This window comes from Danaus plexippus, chromosome 11 (genome assembly GCF_018135715.1).
Source record: "Danaus plexippus chromosome 11, MEX_DaPlex, whole genome shotgun sequence".
Taxonomy (NCBI): Eukaryota; Metazoa; Arthropoda; class Insecta; order Lepidoptera; family Nymphalidae; genus Danaus; species Danaus plexippus.
This window is the reverse complement of record NC_083544.1, coordinates 9359680-9384882: the sequence shown is the minus strand read 5'-3', so window position 1 is coordinate 9384882 and position 25203 is coordinate 9359680. Positions and strand designations below refer to the sequence as shown.

The window sequence follows — 25203 nt, the reverse complement described above, 5'->3', positions numbered from 1 at the left end:
TTTCTTTTATTACATTTAAAATTTATTTCCACGTATCATGGTTTTTATTACCAAGAAAATCTAACGAAAACTCTTGATTTATTAACAACTTTCAAATTATTGAAACTCTATCCGTATCTGAGAAATGGTCTTTGGTACAACACACACAAATAACACTTCCCAGACAACCAGTTAATAAACAACATACCTATAGATTAACTCGTCTTGCAAATTATTATTGTAACAAAATTAAAAATCGTCACCATTACCATGTTGAAAAACAAAAATATTTAAATCCCGAAAGCCAAATATTCAAATGACAGTAAATATTCCTAAATCCGCATAAGTTACGATGTAGCGATCCGAATCAAACAATACCGGATCAAAATCTCGAAAACCGAAAGACAAACAACTGTACATTAAGCTCGGAAACTAGAAAGTCAAGCGAGCACGCATCATTGTTTACTTCGGAGTCACAGCCGTTAAATTTGGCCGGGTTACCGCAGAACCGGTATCGTGCCGCACTGCGCACCACTCAATAGCTTGCATATTTTATGAGTTCTCAACTTAATATCGACTACTCTAGCAGGAGTATCCATCGATCTACAGCTATCGGTGATCGATTGTATTGTTAACAGTTGCTACCACCTCGGGGGCTTTGTGTACGTACAAACGTAACTGTTGAGAGTGGTGAGAGTGTGATAAGTCAAACAAACCTTGAACTCACGCCACGTATATAAATCACTAATATCCCCCTCACAATATCATAATCTCATTTTGCGACATAAACATACCCTAAAATTGGATACATTTTGTTAAAAATTATCCAGTTCCATTTTATTAGCGACAAATTTTTAGCCTTATAAAGAACTTAATTAATTATAATTAAAAAAGTGTGATGAAAACATAGAATATATTCTATAAATATTTTTTTTATAATTTGCACCTGTTGCTGAATTTGAACGTGGTGATTGACTTGACAACTAATTTGACAGATGTAACTTGAACAAGATGGTTGCTATCAATTATCAAGTTCGAAATTCCCTGTTGAGTGAGAACCCTACATTTGGATACGGTCAAATTGTGGGAACATCTCCATACGGAATCTTATAACAGTGAAAATTTTCAGTTTCAACTGAACAAATGTCTTAAATTGTATTGGAGGTGACTGTACCATTTTAATTATTAAGAAGTGGGAAGTGAAGTGGAAAGGAGGGTTTTTGTTCTTCTCAATATTTTTTAATGCTACTAACAATAACTACTTACTTAACAAAGACAATTACTTGTATTATATGCTATTAATTAATTTAACTATGACCGCCCATAACGCTGACGAATTTCCAATTTTTGGGAGTTTATGGAACATATGGAGGCGAATGTATTACTAAAGGACCATGAAATATGATTCCAGACGGTTTTAATGACCTCGGCTTGTCGATTTTACACCCATTAGTATCACCTGCTCCTCAACGAATATAAAGATTTTAAGCATCATCATATTAAATCTATCCATATCCCTACTTTTCTGCCAAGTCATGCTAGAATTTGCATATTTTTTATATAAAATTTCATTGCTTTAAGAATATTGTTTTAACTTCACAGCCAATATATGGAAAGAATGACTGGTAACTTCAAATTTGGTAACTGGTTACTGGTAACATCAAAAATATTGTACGTTCTTTTAAAACAAACACTATTTTGTTATGCAAATGTCGAGTCAAAACATTCTCTCCCAAAGTAGAACTTATGTAAGAGCTGCAAGCAGGCGTGTGCTTTAATTACTTTACTCAAAAACTTAAATGTGCTGAATGCAAAATAATGAAAATGTTACACGAGAATGCTGTTATGTTTTGTTAGTATCTATAACATTATGAACATTAGCTCCGATTACTCGTTACAGTTACAGAACTTCAACCAGAAAACTATAATTAGTTTTCTGGTTGAAGTCTTTTAGCCTATTTTAATGGTATTAAAAAGTAATTATTAAAATGTTAATGTTAACAAAATGGTTGCAGTGACATTACGAGAAATGTTTACACGTCTCTACTCGAGCGAGTGTTTATTTAACGTAACCAATGTTACAAGTATTAACTCTAAAAGTTCATAACCTATTTGAATACAATTATGAATTAACGAGTTATTGGACTAGAAATAGACAGGATACATTATGTGTAATAAACCATCTTAAAAAAACTCTACAATAAATTTTAGAGAAGTAAGAGAAACCACAGTATTAAAGGACTTGATGATAAAATATTATTTTATATTTATTTAGTAAAATTGTGATCCTGTTTTGTGTTAAAAACTTTTCACAAATCATTTAATCAGCTTGTAAATATCTAAGGCAAACATGAAGAATCGCAACTCCAACTTGTCTCTCGCGTAAAGCCACTAAGCTTCTTTACCCCTCCCTACCACCACATACTTAACGCCAATATTAAGTAACCTTCGCGTTATCTCGCGAATTACCTCAACTTTGCCTTAACTTTGTTTATGCCTGCGATTGTTATGCTTAAAAGTTGTTGCTGCTTTGGGGAATTTAATTTTGTTTTTCAGACATATTTAATAAATGGAATGAATAGGTGAATTTTATTTCTTTCATAACCATGCCTAATTTGTCATATTAATTTTTGAACGATAACTAAATTAAATATAAAATAAGTTACAGCTACTACCATTATTCTTTAAAACATGTTTCTTTTTTGTATGTATTTTCTCTCAAATTCCAGAAATATCTAGTTCCATAGAATGAATTGGGTTCAAGTTAAGGTATATTTGATTAGGGTCTCACGGCCCCACGTGTGCTCATATTTATTTTCCCCTTTTATTAAATCGATCTCAAGTAAGACTTTTAGAAAATCGTGACTATTTCAAATATTATATTTTTATATAAACATTTTCTTCTTCAGACAAATATATTTTTAATGTTATCTTAAAAACTAGGTGTTTCTTTACAGCTCTTTAATAAGCACTTTATTCAGAAATCCAGCGTGACATAAAAATAAATGAAGTAACTTAACAACCCGTCCAATTACTTTAAAATTCTAAGGCACTCCATTGCTGCTTAAGTATTTACGAGCTGGCAGTATCACGATAATAGGTCTCGTAAAATAAAATAAATAATTAGAGCCGCGCCAAATTCATGAATTAGTAATTTTGGGTACAAGATACTATGAGGGAGAAACCACACTATATCGCAAGAAAATTATAAATTGTTAAAATGTCAGGTAACATTTTTGTATTTACAAAAAAAAGTGTCATAAACTTACAAAAAAGATCGCACTTCAAACCCATATATTCGTGATACTAAAATATTAAAGTTGAATCTGGATAAAGCTGTTAGATATCGGTTTTTTCTCACACGATCATGTATGAACGAAACACAAATAAATTTCACGAGTTAACTGCTCTCACCGCGAATATCTCGCCTGTATGTGAACAATGATTACATATGGCCCTATTCTCCTTTACTCTTGATAATGTCTGCTTCGTAAATTTTAAACAGTATGTATATCGATGTTTATTCTGCAAAGAAATATTCTTTATTCTTGTCAGTAATAAAAACTGAAATGTGATGAGGGATGTTATTTCACGCTCTAAACATGACAAAGGTTTTTTAAGTTTTTTATATCATTTTTGTTGACGATTGTTTCTACATAATATAACAATACTCAATAATTATAGTTATAGTTATGTTTGTTATTCATAATTACAAATAATGACTGATGCTTCGTCTTAAGCTATAAATATTTACATAAAATGATCGATATTTAATGAGATGTAAGACTTTCGCGAGTTTTCAATTAAATGAAATTAATATTTTTCGGATTACTACGCGTATTTTGTTATTATTAAAACTACACACTCCCAACATTTCGGTTACTTTGCATGAACCGAGATCACGGGCAGATGAGATGTGAATGTCTGCCAGTTCTCCCTGTTATGTATCGTCTACCGCCAACGATTTCTTAATTTTCTGGCGTATCGCTCTGGATGCCGGCAGAATGCGCTTACTGTTTCGCGATGTCCTGCGGTGTGGTCACGGATATGGAATTTTATATTTTTAAGAAGGGGTTCCCAGCTATTCGATAGATTCCAGCCATCTTATCTATTAAAATTGGGATGTTTTTTAATTTCAATAGCCTTGTGGATTAACCTCAGTGTGTGTGTTTCGTAAGTGAAGTTTCATTACTTATTAAGTGATCGTGAATGTTCACATTTCGGCTTCACAGGTTAGGATTGCTAGTACACGCTGCTTAAAAGTTCTGGTTTCAAGTGACTATGGGATTAACAATTCAAAAATATAACGCACCTTCCCAAACACCGCCTCACATAAAATAATTTTTTTGCTGGCTTCCTTTTCAAAGTCCTTTCGGCAAAGCTAGATTAATTATTATTTGGTCGAAATAAATTATTTCACAACTTCGAGAGAACAACCATAATTTTGGTCTTGTCAACGTTCATCCCGAGAAAGAAACGTTTGGAAGATTCTCTCGAGATAATCAACATGAATGAGATGCTTATGTCATTAGCAAATCACAAACGTGTGCGGAATAGGCCATTGATGTTAATGCAAGGCCCATCCACAACGATCGCCTCGACGAAGTCCTTCAACGCACTGATAAACTGTTTAGGATAAATTACTTCTCAATATGTTATCACTTTTTATATTAAAAATCTTCTAAAGAAATAGAATTTGCTTTTAGTCCAAAAAATTACACCGTTTCGAGAATATTTTTTTGCAAGAAAAAAAGTCGTAGCAAAAATAAATATGGCCAAGTGTGTGTTCTCCCAGCGTTTAACCCCCTCTGTTTAATTACCGCTCGGGTGAATTTTGACACCCAGTTTATTCACGCTGCTTGAACTTATCGCGGCTTGCTGAGATGTGGTTTGCAATTCAGTATTCTAATCAAGAATGTCTAGAATTTTGCTACTTCATTTTAATCTCAAGGGTTGCTTGAAGACCACATCTTAAGCATTTCCGGTTATTACGGGCTTAGTGTTTATTCAAAGAAGTTATCAGAAAAAATTAGGTTCTTAAATAATTTTTAAATATTTTAGGTTATAAATATGGTTACCGCCCTTTTTTGTACAATGACAATAATAATAATAAAATAAACTGGAATTAATATGCCCCATCACAGCTTAATTATATTATTGCAGGAGCTGCACAGGTCAGAGAAAGTATTTAAAATGCTGTTTTACAATTCGAGTTTAAAGCGCATTACTAATGCTCAGTATAAAAGACAATTAAATATAAAAAAATATATTCCGATTCAGGTTAATTGAACGCCTTTGTGTGGCTTCGCTCATTAAGTAAGTCTTTTTCGTTTTATTGAATCGTAATGTACTCCAATAAAGTATTTAAATAAAATTAAAAGTCAACATTAAATTGTAACGACAATTTTTTGAGAATAATATATTTAAGTGAGCATATTAATGTTATTCCTCAAAGCAAAATTATTAGGGCAGTTTTTCAGCAATTAACATCAACGATTAAAAAATGTTACGTTCGTACTATTGTATATGTTTAAAGTAATCGTAATAAATGTTATTATTTAAGTTGTATTTGCAAAAATTTATATTATTTTATTATTTTATCAATGGTCTGTTAGACAGACATCAAACTATTCTCAGACAGTTATTTTTTCCTTTGTGAAACTGTCTTCAATAAATAACGTGTAAAAAAACGTTTACCTAGGTTTCATAGAATACAATAAGTTTAGTATCATGCTAAATTAACCATTTTCAACATATATATAGACGTCCATATATGATTGGGAAATAACTTTTCTGGTAATCATTATCCACTTTACAATTTTATATTTCTCTTGGTTAATGTTTACTTTGAAGGATATTGATAATTTATTTATAATTCATATGATGGTTGGTTAAAGAGTGTAATATGAATAATAATAAGTATCAGGTGTAAATTAAAATAATTCTTTAGTTTGAGTTAATGGTAATAACATAATACACATATGTATTTAATTGAGAGTATATCCTTGTTTTAAGTTTTAATTATATAATGTTGAACAGTCATTTTATAAATAACTTTATTTGTAATCGTAGTGATGACATAAATTTTTACAGCATATTTTACTTTCAAGATATTAGATGTTCTCGAAAATTGAGTTCGAGTGTTAAGGATAGAAATGAAAATAAATTAAAAATCTTAATTAAATATACTTTTAGTAAGTACAAGAAAAAGAGATATATTTAGTTGAAGTTAAACAATATTATAAATTTATGAAACAGCGGCGAGACTTAAATTATGACGGCGAGATAAGCTCGGCATCTCTAATTATTATCTAAACGACAACACACGGCCGCCTCATGAATAATTTAATTGGTCCGCTGCAGTCCAAATGGGGGTTAACTGGTCCACATCACATACTCATTTTCTGAAAGCCTGAGGGTTCTACGAAGCTGGGTTTTGAAATTGGCTGCCGGTCTAAGATTGAATAAAAATCTATTCATTGATGGTTGCGACTGTTCACACAGTGTTGGTTCCTTTTCTTTTATACAATAATCGTCAAAGGGTCCTTGTGGAGAGTATTTTCTATTAAAAAGTTAATGTTCTAATGCTATAATTTTATATCTCAAAAAATATTATAATAAAAGCTTTCTAAATAAACTAGCACCATTTAGGAATGTTTCCAGCGATCTTCTACCAATTGCCGTGAAGCCAGTCTCGAGGGAAATCTTGAGCGTCTGTAGCGAAACGGCACATTTTGAAATGTGAATGACTTTTCATTTGACAAAGCCGTTTGTTTATTGAATGTAGGGAAGGCATTTCAAATTAGACTACTAATGGGTTGGTAATACAAAGGTATTCCAAATTAAAATATTATAAATTACTGGTTCTATAATAGACTGCTGTCCGATACTCTCGATATTAAAAAAGCTGAAAGCTATTTTATATAAAATGATGTAAGGAGAAATATACAGTTTTTAAATTAACTCTTCATAAAATAAAACAAAGAAAATATAGCAGTTTATTTAAAACTTTAAGTATTGTGATTTATTTAGATGTCGGAAGTTGAAAGCAGCAAAATAAATTTTGAAATTTTGAAATAAATTTTGAAAACTTTCATTTATAATATATTAGTAAATATGATAAATTATACAAACGTAAGTAAATAATATACTATATATAATTAATTATATAAAATGTTTATCAAATTCCCTTGTACATATTTTACTTCAACCTAAAGCTACCGTTTTTATTATAACCAATAAATACTAGTATCCAGCTAATGCTCTCCCTTTCATAAATTTTGTATCCAAATGGCACTCCATTTTCAGAACAGTCGTAACTTAAACCGAAATACTCGTTCGAGATTAGATACACAGGGCACAGAGATTTTACATTTTGTAAAGGCAATTTGCAGCTCGACACCAATAGTGTGGCTGTTTGAATTTTTTTCCGCATAATAGAGCAGCCTCTCAGCTGGTTCAAAACATGTTGAAATATAAACTAAAAATGGGCGAACAACTGTATTTTACGCGATTTGCAATTTAAAATATTTAATCATATATCTTACACTTATGAGCCAAACCAATTTTCGTTTCCTATATCTGTGAATCGTTATCATTGGGGACAATGATTCGTATAATGAGATCTAAGACTTACGCGAGTATTTATTTAAATAAAACTAGTATTTTTCGGATTACTACGTGTATTTTATTACTTTAAAACACATACCCCCGACTTTTCGGTTACTTTGCAGCAACCGTGATCTCGGTTTTATAACATTAGTTTCATTTAAATGAAAATTCGCGAAAGTCTTAGATCTCAATATGTGAACTAGCACGGACTGGAAATCGCCAACAAAATACGCCGGTTGGAGTAACGCAACACGAAGAAATCTAAATTATGACCATCCTTGAATTTGCTCAAGGATGCTGGGATCATGACTTCATATCAACATGAGTCAAAATTTTACCTAAAAAAGATATCAAACATAGCGGCAGGATACACCACCGAGCAAGTAAAGTCGTCTGCCCGTGATCACGGTTGCTGGAAAGTAAGCGAAACGTCGAGAGTATGCAGTTTTTTAAATAATAAAATACGCGTAGTAATCCGAAAAATATTAATTTCATTTAAATGATTTCATATTATTGGTAAATTTAACAAATTATTACTGGAAAAAATAATGTAGGCCAGGAGACCGCTCAGTAAGTATTCATGAAACCAATATCGTACACTACAATATAAACGGAAAAGACTATATAACATAAAACAAAAATTGTTTAATTATTTAGGTACCTTGTAGGTGCCGAGGTGTTCAACCACGCAAGGTAAGCTGGCATCTCTTCCAAGCGCTACCGTCACGTTAGGTATGGGTTCCGCAAAACGTGGCTCTTCAGTCAACACTGCCAACAAAAATATTGTTTCAATTACACATAATCCCTCCTGTAAATTTTTGTATTTTATTTAAAATTAATTTGTATGATTTTTAAGTAATACATTTAAATGATTTTAACAGGTTATTATTAAAGGTAATAATTTGAAAATATAATTTTCTCCTTGCAAAATCTTAGCCTTAGTGTGAATTAAATGCATACTTAAATTATAGAACTAAATTTTGATAATCTTTTAAAGCTAATATTTTTCTCATTTATTTATTCACTTATACATTAACAATTACATACAGAATATGAATTATAATATATATATTCATCTGCGTCTAAGATACATAATTATAATTCTTTATACTAATTACTGTTCATTTATTTACAAACAAAAAACATTTTTTACAAATTACAAATTGTGTAAGGGTTATCGATAAGATAGGATAGTATGTAAGACACTGTGATTAGATTTACATAAAAGATAAACGATTTTATTGGATCATCCCTAAAAGAGCACGAAATAAACAGTGTTCTACATAAACGGCTTTTTAGATACATTTATTCCATTTTCTGAGGATTTAAGGCTTCATGATACTAGGTTTTAATACGCAATTATATAGATATGGCTTATTTGATGTGAATTTCATGATATTATATAATTTAAACAGTGTACTGTGTGTTCTTTCTTTGTAGTTTTTGTGAGACAGTTGAATGCTTTATTCATATAAAGTAATTGTAGTTAAAAACATACGATCCTTAATCCACGTTTAAGAAATATTTGGTGATATATTTTAATATTGAGCAGGTAAAGCTCCACATTTTTAATAACAAATTAAACTCTCGACGTTGACAGGCAAAACATTGTTTATTAATTTCTTGAGCTGATAATGCCTTTGTAAGAGATATCGTTGATATTTTGCTCGAGAAAATTTCATAGTACGGAAATTAAACAATGAGGGATTACGTTTAAAATATAAACCCTTTAGCTCAAAACTAATCTTGATTACTTGAAGGTTATAATATTGTTAAGTTGCAATATTGAAAGAATAAGTAAACTGTTACTTGTTAGAACCGGGACTTGTTAATTTATAGTAAATTATAGGTACATATAATGACACAATGATAGTGATGGGACATGGGTAGATGATATGAAAATGTCTTAATGTACACTTTTAAAATAATAAAAAAGCATAGTATATCTGAAAATCTTTGTTCTTTTTATAGGTACGATGTACCTATGAATATTAAAACATATTATATTAGTTAAATAGGTAATACATTAATACTAAATTAGAATAATAAAATAAAAGTAAATTATTGTAAAGATTAAAGACCTCGTTGGAGTTCACGGCAAGCGTCTATTGAATTTAATTGGAGAGCCGCGAGATTGTTAAACGTTGTAACAAAGTTTGTTAAAATTTTAGATACTAGAAGTTGTAATTAATCTTAGGTGACCCAGCATTCTTCTGTCGCATCGCGACGCATGTAACATTAAGAGACATCTGATTTTTCTGAAATTATTTTAAATTTTAATGCCTTTGTAGCCGATAACAGTTTCTATGAAACAAGTGTCTGGACAGACTTAATAAATTGGGCAAGCATTATAAAAATTTTAATATATTTTTTACGAGTTTACATAATTTATTCTCAGTTTATAAAGTTTTAAACGTAATGTTTACATTATCCTTGTTCATAACCCTAAAAAGATAGGCATATATTAATGTACTTAAAGGATAAGTATGCGTTAAAGTTACGTATGTTAAAGAGTAGCTGTTATTGCTAGTTATTAGGGTATTAACTTTCAATAAGTAAATATCATACAAAAAAATAATGAAAATTCATTTATTAAAAAAAAACACACTAGTAAACTTCTTACTTCTCATTGTTCTCTGTGGCAGCGGAACTATTTAAAGACAAGCTGATTAATTTCTGCTTCGGAAGGTTGTTCCTTTATAAGAAAATTTGGGTTCCTCTGCTTCTCTATAAAACCTTTCTAGGTCATTGTGCATATTGTTCTCATATTCATAGTCAACCACCTCACTGGCGACGTCATTACATGTTGATTAATTATTTTTATTTTCTAAAGGAGCTCTCATTATAAACTCGTCTTCTGAACTTTTGACACTCCATGATTATGTAGGTAGATCAGTCAAAATCTTAAAAATCAATTCAAATATAATGTTGAGACAATATGAAGCCCTCAGTAAGAGTGTTTCCAGTGCGTTGTTACTGAACACAACAACATAAGCAAACCTCAGAAGGAAGAGGTGAAAAGAAGAGCTGTCCTAAGAACAGAACGAGCGAGGGAACAATATTTCGTAAATGTAGACATAAATTAGACAGCGATTATCTAACCTAAGTAAAGGTAACGTAAATATTTTCTTTTTTTATTTGTTTCCGAAGAAGTTTATATTGCAGATTAAAAAGTAGACAATGGACACTTTGGCTTTTTGTGTTTACTATAAAACTGTCTTAAATATAAGAAAGTAATGTAGATTTATATAGTTGAGACGATAAAAGCTTGAGATTAAATTCACCAAGAATTACAGACAATTTAACTTCAATACACTTATTATATAAGAAAAGTTGAGGTGTCTGACAATACAAAGTTGGCAGAATATTAGTGAAGCATACAGGGAAGTTTTAAACTTAACCTAAAACTACATCATAGTTAAATTGATTGACACCGCATCTCATACTGAAACCGATTCACAAAGACACGAGATATGAGAAGCCAGATTTAATTACAGAAGTTGGGAACCCTTCAAAATATTGTCTTCATTAAGACTCTGCGCCCTTTGAGCTCGTTTTATTTGAAAAGTTCGAGTGTAATTTCGAAAAGTTAGTTAGCCTATTAACAGTTTCATTTATGATCATCTCACGTCTGACTCGCTTGAAAATATTTACTCCTCAAATACATTTTATTAATTTGATCTAGTTAGCATCAGACCGTGGTTGCTCTTCAAAATAGTGAGAAATTTAAAATGTTGACAACGTCGATGTAGAAAACAAAACAAATATACATGTTTAGTTCGGTAGTAAATATTCAATCACTTAGAATTTCATGTATACTGATTCTTTTTTATTTTATTAATAGTAGCATGTTGTAAGTTATGAAGTATAAACTAATTAATTCTTAACCTTCCTGACTATTGATTTTCATTAATTTTGCCCAAAAAACACTTTTTAGGATTTGTCTAATAATTTGTCTCTTTAAATTATATGATTCCCGAAATAATTTAGAAAATTCTCCTATTTTATACTATTTTGTAACTCATTTCGACTAACCTAACAATCATTAATTTTATGAATCTCTTTATTTTTTAATTTAAAATGCTGTCACTTTTTGAAACGGTCCTTATAAAACATATTTTTTTAAATCTCTAGTTTGCAAAAGATTTTTTTACTAAACATATATTATGGCAACCTTTAAATTGTAAATAGCTTAATTCGATTCATTTCCGCAGCACTGTCTTATAAATTTAAGCTTAATTCAATTCCGTTACCTGTCTTACTTTTCTCATCGTTATAAGAGGTGAAGTTTAGTTCACTATCTAGAATTAAAAGATGAGTATTCTTCAGGAGTTTTAATATAATATGTTACTATCTGTGCAATATGTAAAAATGCCTTAATTTATGTGCATTAAATTAAAAAACAAAGCTTATTTTTTAATTTATTTAATATTTTTGTTTTTGTTGTAGTTACAAATACTACAACTTCATTGCATTGGGCACATAAAACAACTTAATAATCTGTCTTGTCGAAGTCCTTGTCAAAACATAACATTCCAATTTTTTTGTATTATTTACCCTTGTAAGTATTTGAGGTTTTTTTATTAAACGTAGGTGCAAAAACCCAAAACTCAAGTCGTTTTTACAGGCAACTGCATTCGGTTGTCTACATGTAAAATATTTAAAGTGGAATCAGATTTTAAATTCCATGAATTAATACTTCATTTATCAAGTCCTTCTTTTAAATATATCTGTACTTTTATTCTTATAATACTCATAATACACACGACGTAATCAATAGTGCATACAATATAGAATATATATTTTTTATCATCATATTAATATAATGGAAGATTTTTTATAGTGGTACCATAAGTTTTAGAGAACATTTAAAAAACGGAAACGCTTGAAAATCACAAGGAATATTAATCAGATGTAACTTAAAAGGCACGTTGTATAAGAGATAAGTTAATGGTGTCAGGATCTTAGTTCAGTCAGATTAATTTTATAATCTTAATATTACCTTGACATATGATGGTGATAATTTGAATGATGCTGATAGCGAAACTCCTGAAGGGTCCGCGTCTTCCGGTCATGGTGGCATTAGAAAGTCACCAGCTTTTAGGAAATCCAAGCCTCTTCATCTTGTTTATATACTGAAAATAAAAATATATTTATTCAAAACATGAATAAGAGGAAAAACGCGATTCCTAACAACGGCTCGTCGAATGTGTCCTTACACATTATTTCACATTTGTAATCTTAATAGTTTATTTAAGAAATTTTTCAATTTAACATTATTAAATATGTATTTTTGATAACAATGAAGGTGCTACATGAACAATGAAGGCGCTACATCTGTGTATGTTTGAAATAACATAATAATAAGAAAGTTGAAAATATAACTGAACTAATGACATTAATTGAATAATTTTAATACATTTTTATATTTTATTGCATCTTATGTTAATTTTTGAAGTCGTAACCCGCACACAGAGTCAGACACAGACAAGTAACACACAGTATCCAATTCAGTCGCTGAACTCGAATCGATAACATCTGCCAGACTTGCACTAACTTAAAATGACGCTCTTTTGTAAAGGACAATGTATAATTTAGTCGTCTCTCTTTTTTAAACGACTTTTATTTTGTGTAGTAAAATGTTTTTTTTTATGTTTTAACATCGTCTTTTTCGCTGTAACGAATTTTTAAAATAACACGATAATGAGAACGATAATATAATTTATGATAAGTTTTATTTTGAATACAAAAGAAGAAAAATATTTAATATTTAATAAAAATATCTTTTTATGCAACTTTCTTATTGTATATTGTATTAAGAAACCGATAAAAACATAATAGTTTATTGCTTTATTATTTGACATATTTTAAAATTTCAGCCAATTTGGAGGCTGACTGCTCTTTAAGCGACTGAACCAAGTACAAAGAGTCGTTAAGTAGCCCCAAACGATTGATCTGAGGTCGCGGTCGAGACAAAGGCCTTTATTGGGTTCAAGATGTGAGAAAATTGAGGTTATAATGTTGTATTAAGTATAATCTTCGAAATTATCAGTAAAATTGGTATTTCGGATTTAAAGTACATAAATGTTAAAAGAAGATTTATTTTACGATACAGAAGACCTCAATCTTATTCCGCATTATCTTGCCCATCAGAAAAATCAAGGAATGTTCCTTTATAAATAATTTCTAGGGTAATATTTCGTTATAAATAATAAGAATCTATCAAAACAGTCGCAGTCTCTCGTGATCTGAAGCCAGCCGCCACCGGAAGCCGACGTCGTTCTGTGCGCCGAAACTTGATTTACTCGTAGATCAAATTCAATTGTGTCAAACGAGAAATTGACTAAAAATTCAACTGTCACCATCTATATAAGGTTTTTATGAATTTGAATCGTCTGGCCTCTCGCTGTCGAGTCGCACTTCTCTGATTTATACTTTGTAATTTTTTTCAGTTCCGACGAGGCTGTGACCCTTAAGAGGCGATATCTAGTTACGGAAATTTATAATAATGATTTATTCTTTACGCATTACGATCTGCCTTATTCTTTTAAATATATCTTGTGATCCTGATGCAGTGTTTGCTCTGAATGTTAATTTACATTATATATAATGTTATAAAATATATTCGTTACTATTGAATTTCACCTAGAAACATTTTTAGCACATTTTTTTTAATTAAAATTGTATGAAATAGAGCAAAGAGGTATACAAAAAACGTTTTTAGACAAATAGTTTTAAATTTAGAATAAAAAAGTTAAGTATTTAAGTGTTGGTTTTGAGCATAGTCTAAAAGCTATTGAGCTTACGAAAATCTAAAAAGGCGTCCCGGCTGATCATAAAGATGAATTACAACCGGACAGTATACGCCTTGGGCATTCATATCTGATATCCAATTTGCAATTTTATTATTTAGAGGGTACGATTTTATTTTCCTTCGAGATAACTGATCAAAATTTTTGACAAAATATTTGGGAAAAACATTTTTATCGTCCGCGATATCGTTGTTTGCTCAAGTTGGAATTAGATTTGACGATTCACATTTGTTTGACCGGCGCGCCACCGGAATTCATAATGTTTACACATCATTCTTTTATTATTATTCTCTTTGAAATAATCATTGATCTTTTATTCTTTAAATAAGATTGGAATTACATAAAAGCAGTACTTAAATTCTGTTAATTAATAATAAACTAAATGTAAAGTCCTTTATTATAATGATTGTTAATGATTTAATATATTATATATATATTTTTTTTATTCTTTTAGGAAAAAAAATAATGAGATAAACTCAACTACCTACATGAATTCTAACAAACCTCCTGTTATTTTCTAATAAGCAATTAATATATATCGGAGACAACAGCAAATATTTAAGAAGTAACCTAACGTTATATTCAAATCTTTTTGTAATTCAGATTAAAATGTTTAAAACCAATATTTTAAAAACTTTGGAATAAAATAAAAGTTCTTCGACATATATTCTTTATTTAAATCATATTCCATATTCGTCAGTCAGCCGCAGGACATGAGGGCTTTTACGCTTAACTTGTACAGCACTTACATTGACTTGTAAGAAACAGATCGCATTGTACATATTCAAATATTTTTATATTTTTAGGAACTCTATAAAAAAAACTAATTATTCCATGCCCATTATATTAAAATTCATCTGAATAATCATCTAATATATGAATCCAAAGTGAGATGTTACTAGAATATTTCAATTTAGAAGCTCGCTTCGTATACCTACTTCTGTCACAAGAAGCGGGTTTGAGTATTGGAGCCTTTTAAATTTTTTGTGCAAAGATATGAATATTTCCAAGGGTTATAATGCTATTAGAGAGAAAATCTCAAACCTGGAGGGTAATAAGGAGCGTGACTAGGAACAATTTTACCTCATCTTGCTATATTAAACGTTTAACGTAAACCGGCAAATGAAAGATATTATAGGAGAAAATTGGGAATGAATTTGATCATCCTTTTCAACAACTTTAAATCGTATTTTATGGTTTTAGGAAATCAAATATGACAGTACATTTTTCAGTAATTTTTTTATCATATGTACCGCTAACATTATAATGTGGATATATAAGATTCTCAGAAAAGTCGAATATTCATTGATATATTATAATATTTTTTAATGTGATAATAACAGATCCATATTTTAATAGATCTTGAAAACAAAATATTTTATAAAACGTATTACCACGGGTCGCGGTTCCATCACATGACGTCACTCATCGCAGACCACGTATCTCACATTATTTTTAACGTTTAAACTTTCATTCGGCGTGTCAGAGGCAGTGCTCAAAATGTGAGGGAATACGAATGATATATACGAGGTTGTCCTCGGCTCGACGAGTTTTTATTGTCGCTATGTGTACAGCTCGTAGAGAAATTACTTGTGACTTACTTGCGTCTTTTATTTGTGACGGAATCCTGTGGGATGGGGCGATAATTTTTTATATCCTCCCCATCGAATTACTGGGGACGTCTCTATTTGTATCGTAATTGTGGGTCGGATTAATTCACTCCACATTGTTTAGTGTTATTATTCTCTGTAAGTTGTTTCGTGTTTATTTCTTTTGTATGGATGTTCGTCATGAATATGAATTGGCTGGATTGTACTAAAATGTACTAAAAATGTCTAATATAAATAATAATACTATATGTTTTGACATGGACATTAGAAAGAATCGAAATTTCAAACATATTTTTCCACTAGACTTCCGTCTTAATTTCTCTTCTTCATCCCTATTTAAGAAAAATAAATTTCTCTTCTTTTTGACTCCTATATTCTGCCTGAATGTTTGTAGATAACCCTTTTAGTCATTTTGGGAAACAGAGATTCAGGAAAAAGTGAATAATAAATTAGGAAAGTGGGGGTTTGGTTTCTGTTTTAGTAGCTTAGTAAAATACTGAGACTATGAACCCTATTTTATTCAATCTTTTGAAATTGTGTTTTTTTTTTTCACACAGTTTTATTATTATTCATTTCATGTACTTTACTAATAGTGATTGATTTCCAAAAATAAAATAAAATAAAATGTTCAGTTGACCAGAGCTGAAAACCTTTTTAAGGCGGTAAGATTCGATATTTTTATAAATTAATGATAAATTTATACGTAACAAATATTGATAATAACTTTTTTGGAGAACTATATATCATTTAAAGTTATATTTTTTTTTATCTTAAACGAAAACGCGGACATGACATACTTAAATTTTATACAGCCCTTAAATAATGATGAACATCAAATAAATTTATTAAGTTTCATATTTTATCACTCCGAGGTTTTGTTTAGGCAAATTTTCACCTTGAATTTATATTGCAAATACACCTTCCCTTATTACATGACGGGATTACATTAGCAATTCTTTATGAATAAGTGTGAGGACGGGGGTCCATTCGCTAAGCTTGGTTTTAATTCTTATGTACAAAGTATTTGTTTGCATATAACATTGTTACAGAGAATAATGAATTGTAAAGAAAATCCTAAATTGTATTATAATCCACATATAAAATTAATAATAAAAATATCATCGACACGAAGGAAATTCGAATCTGAGTAAGATCTCAGAAATATCGTGTTTCAGCTGCTATAGCATTTAAGCCATCTTACAATTCGAAACAAGCAGGATAATTGGTAAATCAACCAGACAGATATATTCTGGAGTTTGTAGGATCAGTTTTTGGAACTTTCGATGAATTTCTATTCCATATTTTTTATTCAATGATATGATTAACATTGCATTAATGCGTAAATTAAAACGTAATTCTATGAAAGTTTCGTTTGATACATTAATAAAGATAGTTTGAAATATAACATAATAAATAATATTGCTAACTACCATGATTTTATTAAAATAAACTACGTCACTATTAAAGTTCCTAATTTGCCTTAATCACTCTCATGAATAACGCTCTGCGTCGAGCCTTTATTACACTATTTTATCCGAAACATTTTCTCTTTCAAGAAAAATAATGCCATTATATACTTTTTATTTTGATCTTACTAACATTTTTGATGCAGTGTTTCTTAAAATACGTAAATATAATCTTTATCACTTGTTACTAAGAACAATCTACCGAAACTTGAGCAAAAATAGGAAATGATAACAAAGCCTTGAGCTAAGAGATAAAATGTCTGCAATTTTAGAACATTACAGAAATGCTTTTATGAGCCTGAAAGCTGGACATGGCCAATCATAATTGTTCATTTTGAAGCCAGTCAACTGTCCTTTTGAAATATAAAACGGGTTTCTACATTGAGATGATATTTCATTTTTGCCGTTCTTCGATATTAAAGAATTAGTAAAAGCTTACGTCAAAGCAATGAAAAGAACAAAAAAGAGACTGTTGATAAGATAACGATGTAATGAAATGACAGTGAAAGGCTGCTGATTCATTTTATGCATTGAAAAATTATATATTTTATAAAACAGAATCGATGTTTTACACTTATGAATATAGCTGATATAAAAATATATGCATTCAAATTTAACGCAGCTCTGCTCTTGTCTAAAATATAGACCCTCCATTTTATACATCTGTCGAATAAAAGAAACCATGGGATATTGTTTAACCCAAATCCTTTTCAGAATATAATTTAATTTCAAATAATTTCAGAAGTTTTTGAAGGATTAAGTTTTGTATAAATATTTAACAAACACACATACATCAACAAAAATTTAGTATTAAAAATGGTTACGAAATCGGAATTTTAAATAAAAGATATCTTTATACATAAAATTTAATGAGAATTATGAAAGTTGAAAACAAATCATAAGCTATCGTGCAATTCATTGAAAGTGCCGTTGAAATTTAAAAACGTAGTTAAGACTAAAAATAAAATAAAATAAAATAAAACACATTAATTAAATTATTTAAATAAACAAGAGGAAGAAAATGAAAATTATTTATAAAAAATAATTTGTTCCGATCGTCTAGTTTAAATAATATTAAAGTTTTGAGTCCGAGTCTCGACGCAATTTTCTCTATAAAATATACAGTCTCTGAAAGTGCCGGCTATTCTGCTTCGTGTCAACGATATTTCATTTCACCCACTAGTCTCTTCGTTTTATTAGATTTTCATTCAATGTTCGTTTCACTTTCGGAGTAATTTTAAGAAATAATGGTATTTTATAATAATGACTTGCTCGAAATTATATCTTTCATTCTCCACAAATGGATTAAATATCCAATGTAATGTACCTATATATTTTATTTATTATTTATTCTATTTAGGAGCTTCTTATCAATATCGTATATTCATAGTTTTTATAATGCACATTATTATAAATCCGAAAAAACATAGCTTCAGAAAAATGTATAATCTCGGAAGTTTTAGATTGTTACTGTGAAATCTTTCCTTAAATGAAGAAAATGTTACATAAATTTTATTTTCATTATTCCAATTGAGAGTCTTTGTCTTTTATATTTTATAATTTTAGTTACAGACGTTTATTTCCTTAAAACATAATATTATGTAGATTATGTTTAAAGAGTACTTGATACCTTACTGGTGATTTATAACTAACTTGAAAGTTAATTATAGTGCAACATGTAGGTATGTTTTGGCAAATCTTACTTTTTTCACTTTTTTAATAGTACAGGACTATAGTTTTAATATATTCTACAACTTTAATAGTTATTGTATTTAAAAAGTAAAAAAAGTAATCCTTTCTGAATTAAAATGTATTACTAGTATACTTTTATGAAGGACTTTCTGTTCTGATTCTAATTAATACCAACAATGAATGCTGATTGCGTTTATTATGTAAATGTTGTATTTATTCACAACGCAACAATTCTAAAAGGAACATCAAATAAAATTTGTGAAACAAACGTTAGTATCGTGTAAAGAAGCTCTCGATAACGTAGGTATGTTACGTTGTAATTTTTATGTTCGTTAGTTTATCTCTCTTTTTGGTCTCAAAAACTACTTAACAATGTTATTTTTTTGCCTCAGTTTTGAAAAAAAGCTGAATGTCAAGTAAAAACCCAAAACATTATTAAGTGACATCTGACATTATCAAATATCAGCTGGCATCGCATAAGTAAAGAGTAGTCAGTTGAATACTACTAATTCAGTAGAAACTACAAGAATCTGATCTGAAAATGTTTTTATTGTATATAAATTTTATAACAATTAAGTTTAAATATGTTTAAAAAACTTCAAAGAATTCTATAAAGACATTTTTGTTGGCTCCAAATTATCTTAACATAAAACATCACAGAAAAAGTTACACCTTCTAAAGAAAATATTAAAAAAATACAGACAAATTGTAATTTAGGGCATATTTGGATAACTAAAATAATTTTAAATAAATAAATAACTAAGACCAACCATTTTATTTTATCGCAGTTAACGGCCAAAAGTCTTTGCGTTTTAAAAACGAAGTTGTTTCCATTTGAAATTCTTTTTCTAAAAATTAAAAGTTATTAAATCTGTTTTCTTTATATAAAATAAGCTTGGAAATGGATCACTAACACTACCCGCTTCCTATAATGAGATTTAATACTTTCGCGAGTATTCATTAAAATAAAACTGATATTTTTCGGAACAACTACGCGAATTTTATTGAGACTTGAAGCTATTGAAATTTAAAAAAGCATCCCAATTTCAATAGGGAAGATGGCTGGAATCTATCAAACACCTGGGACCCCCTCCTTAGAAATAAAAAATCCCATGTCCGAAACCACACCGCAGGACCTCATGACACTGTAAACCCATTCTGCTGGCATCCAGACAGTACATCAGAAAATTAAGAAATCGATGGCGGTATATGATAAATAACAGGACCAACTGACAGACATTCATATCTCGTCTGCCCGTGATCACGGTTGCTGAAAAGTAACCGAAACGTCAGATGTATTTAAAGTATTCCAAAAGAGACGAAACCTCTCAACAATCCATGGATTCACCGTGCGGGTGCCTGGTCCATCGCATTGGAGGGAGAGGAGCTTCAACAGTGCCTGGGACTTGCGACCCAGGTGTAGGTTTAAGGGGCCTATCTAACGCGCGTTAAACGCTCACCTCCACTGTCCAAGCCCCTCCCCCTACCTAAACAAATTTAAAAAGAACCTACTAGGGCTGCCTTCGAAGTATGTTCCAAGAATGAATTGATGTCAGGTTTTGGACAGGCCGAAGTCTTTTAGTAGGTTGTAGAGAGATTAAGCCGTTTTACCTCTTGCTCCTACTTCTCCTACTTCGAAATAGGTTCTTTGTGGATTTATCCACGACGAACCTATTTCGAGTGAGTTCGTAATATTTGTTGACCTTTGCTGTTATAGGTAATTATATTTCACGTCAATTTTAACTTTTTATTTAAGCTTAGTTTGTTTTTAAGCCAGAAGCAAAGCAACAGGATGATCCTGTACATATTTATGCATCGACAATAACTGACGATTAATATTATTGAGATAAAAAATTGCCAGACTTAAGCTTTTTCATTCCGAGCTACGTCAGCGACGGGGAGGGAGATCCATTTCGTTACTTTTTCATAACAATACCCAATTTAGTAGCGTAATTACTATCCGGAACATACTTTTCATCACATTTTAAATATTCACTCACTTATGTTTTATTAAACAACAACTCTTTTTCTATATTATGTGAGTTGCTATTTTTATATTTTTCTCTTTACTTTTTGTTTCTGTTTTATATTCTAGTTCCAGTAAGAAAATTAAGGACTACAATATAAAACATCAAAGAGAAGGATAAAACAAAAATATTTACCTAAAATTAACCAAAATATCATATTAATCTGGTAATTAAAGATTTTAGTTTAGCTTTATGTTAAAGTTATTTAAAATGTAATTTAATTTGAAAAATGTGAAACCAAATAACGGATTAATTGTATAATTAAAATAGAAGAGAATTCTATTTTTTTATTACTTTAATAGGGAATGGTTCCACGTGTATATGAATTTTTTCTATTAAAAATAATAACCATTGTTCAACTTTTGTTTATTAATGATTACAAAGTGAAATAAGAAGCGTTATATTTTTTTATATTCTGAAATAAATGGATAATTTAAATTAAAAGGTTTCACAAGTCCTTTATCCGATGTACTAAAAGGTAAAGCAAAAACTTTCTTCCCCTTTTTTATGAAAATTCGCGTAATTTTCATAAAAAAGGGGTAGAAAGTACGGAAGTACGGACGAGTATAAACTTTGACATAGTAAAAGTTTGTGTACAGAAAAAATGTATAAATATATTATTTTCAAAAAAGCAGACTTATGTTACTGTTTCTGACGCGAACTCATTACACATACGTCAACGTCGGCAGGTTTGTCTATAAATTTACTGAATATCAAACATAATTATGAGTCATAGCTTGCGTAGTCTATTTGTCTCATATATTTGTACTTGTATTTATAGAATATACATACATATATGTAGTTATTATGAAATGCAATGATATAATGTATATGCAAAAAGATTTTTTGTTTCATGAAAGATATGTCTTTCAACTTAACAAATTGTAATAGAAATAAAATATGAATTTTAACAAAATAATAAGTGGGACTTAAATCTACTTACTTTTGAAAAATTATCAACCATTTATAAAACTTTTGTATTAAAACAACTTGCAGCAATTCCAAAAACAACTTCCACAGCTCTCAGAACTTTTGTCTATTTTTATTAATTCTTAAGATACAAGTTTTAATTAAGTATTTTTTTGTGGGATGAGCTTTCTAAATATATTAAGACAAATCTAGATAAATAACTTTAAAAACAATGAAAAGACGATAAAAGTTCTCAAGTACTTAACAACAGTTTAAAAAGGGTCAGTTTGGGAACAAGGATCGGAATAAAAAATACTTCCCAAATCAAGCCTCTTGTGAGTGAATAGGTACCATTTCTTCCCTCGAGACCGACCCGCAAAGTTAGGATATACGTGAGCTCTTAGACTACAAGACTTATGAATCGTGTATAGAAAACTAAAGTTGTGATCTTGATTCCTACGAATGCACTGTTACGGTTCGTTTACCTTTATATTTTGGGCAACTGAATGTGCACTAATGCAGGCTTTTATAAGGTTAAAACTATTACATATATATACTTATGCATGTAGGAATATATCTGTAAATATTCTATTTTTATATATTTATATTTATGCTTGAGTATACATCTTTATTTTTTTCTGTTAATCCGTACCTACACCCTAATTGCTGCACTTGCATCTTTTGTCAAAATGGTTTTAGATCTCTATTAAGAAATAAGTTCTGCGTCACATTTCTTTAAGAAAACATATTTAATTATATATATTATTTTTTTCAGACATAAATTAATAAATATTTTTACATTGAATTATTATTTTAAATCGTATGTTTTAATTTTGATAAGTCCTAGAATCAAAGTATAAATGTGAAGTACTAATTTTATAAGATTGCAAATAACAGTAGTGTTTTGAACAAAGTCTACAAAACACAAAGGAAGTCAAGTATTGAGAATTCGATTTCCAAAAGAATTGGTTGGAGTTAAAAGGTCCATGGAAATTCCAATGAGTTTGTAAATATTTATGGTTTGTAAATCAAATCAAAGGGCAAATGGGTTTCGCGTGTATGTTCGACCTGCTATTTCCGAAACGTCTGAATTAAAGTTCATTTCGAATACTTTTAATATAATATTTAATGTTTTTCAGCGCTTTTGAATAAACTAATTATAGTGTAAATTACTTGATCTACTATCAGCGTGCTAACGAAGCTGAAGCTGTGTATGAATCAACGTAATATATTTAACCTTATGAAATTTGTTGCACCTGTATTATAAATAAAATATTTAAAGCCCGATATTTCATAAATAAAAATCATCGTTCTCCTATTGCACTTCTAGGATAAACAAATATTTATCAAGTGGCAACATATTCATAGCTCATAGCTAATCGCCGTCGCAAGCCTGTCTGTAGTAGTTCGTTTCTTGAAACAGTATAAATATTGAATAGCGCAGAGCAAACTAATGCCGTCGCTTAATTTGCTCTACTGCATAATCTTACTGCAAGACGTCCTCTAATGAGAGGATCTCAGGGAGTCCTTTATGATCGGCGCCGCTTACTTATTATTTAATTATTTAATACATGACTTCAATTCCAATTACTTAAAACTATTATTTCATTAAAATAATTTATAATGGTATTAAAATAACATTCTTTATTGGTACATATTTTTATGTTTTTAATTCAAATACGTTTAATGTTAGGAGTGAAAATTAATATACAGATAATAATCTTATTGAAAACTTTAACGTGACTTTTTATTTAACAGTTTTCTTTCGTTTTCAACGGATCAGATTTTAACTATTATGCTAAGTATAACTTAACTTTTTAGTAAAGAAAGAATTATGTAAGCTTTTAAACGATTTTATTATAATTCGAGTATTATCAAACAGCCGTGGGATCTATACTAGTGCTAAATATTAATCAGTGGTGTATTTCAATCAATCTCTCATAAGACGACATCTGTTCCTATTGTACTTGTTCTATTGTTGCTGTCCGTAACACGAGTGCGTGTGACGTGTTCACGTTCTCATTGTATTAACCCGTATCTATATAAAAATAAGAACTAAATTTGTATAACTTTCTGCTTTTTACAAAAATATTTTAAACACAACATAATATTAATTACCCTTAATCGGTATAGAGTATTATTTTTTATTTCTATAAACGTATGAGGAGAACAATAATATGTTATAATAAACATTTATAACGTATTGGAAACCATCCCGTCCTGAAGAATAAAAATCTTAGTTTTTAAAATTTTAAGAACTTCTCTATTTCCACAGTAAGCCATATTTTAAGATTTATTTTACCCGATCGAATTATATAATGATCATATAACGAATTATATTTATAAACAGAAAGTGTTTTATATTTTTGTAATATATAAATTACTGTCTCTCTGTATCGCTTATTTATATTGGCGTTTAAATAAAAGAAAGAAAATTATAATTGTTCTTAACGCTTTTTAGATTTAAAAGATTTGAAATGAAATTTATTAAAAATTATTTAATATGGACATATAAAAAAAAGCTTAAATATTTATTTTAAATTGGAATTTTATTAGTTTTGAAGTAATTTCAAAATAATATATATGAATGTTGATTTAATTTGATGAGTAAAAATAACCCATTGAAATTATTTAATAAAATTAAACTATTATATTCATCTAATAATATGTGACGGTCATAAATATCTTTTGAATGTCTATGAGTTGGTGAGTAACGTACCTGTATGTTAAACACATTCCAATAATCCATGTAGTGAGGAACCATGTAACATCAACGAACTAATCACGTAAAGTTTCAAACTTTGCCGATGTGGTGCTTAATGCGGAGGGACACGTCCGCAGCCGCTGACGACCGGGAGGCTACTGAAGCTGCCCTTATCCTAACTACGTGAAACGCACCCTCAAAAGGGTTCAGTTCGTTACATAGTAAGATCGAAATTTGATCGCAGTTAGAACGGGCGCGTACTAAGACAGGTCGTTGGCTATTTAGCCTGGAATATATAGGAGGCGCATGCGCCGCAGCTTCCTACTTGCAACCTGCATTACTTAGCTTTTGGATGCTTTCGTATAATTTGGTGTCATTCATGCTTGTGCTCTT

At 29.8% G+C, this 25203-nt stretch overlaps 1 protein-coding gene across 2 annotated transcripts in view; it reads right to left on the bottom strand.

Moving 5' to 3' along the window:
• The window catches only part of LOC116765880 (lachesin-like), a 39397-nt gene extending 14419 nt beyond the window's left edge, over positions 1-24978 (bottom strand). For both annotated transcript variants that reach the window (XM_032655513.2, XM_032655514.2), the window contains exons 1-3: positions 24826-24978; positions 12593-12725; positions 8252-8358 (exon numbers count right to left, since the gene is read on the bottom strand). In XM_032655513.2, coding sequence (XP_032511404.1) covers positions 8252-8358; positions 12593-12665 — 180 coding nt within the window. In that variant the 5' untranslated portion in view covers positions 12666-12725; positions 24826-24978. The remainder of the gene's footprint in view (positions 1-8251; positions 8359-12592; positions 12726-24825) is intronic.
• Positions 24979-25203: the final 225 nt, after the last annotated feature.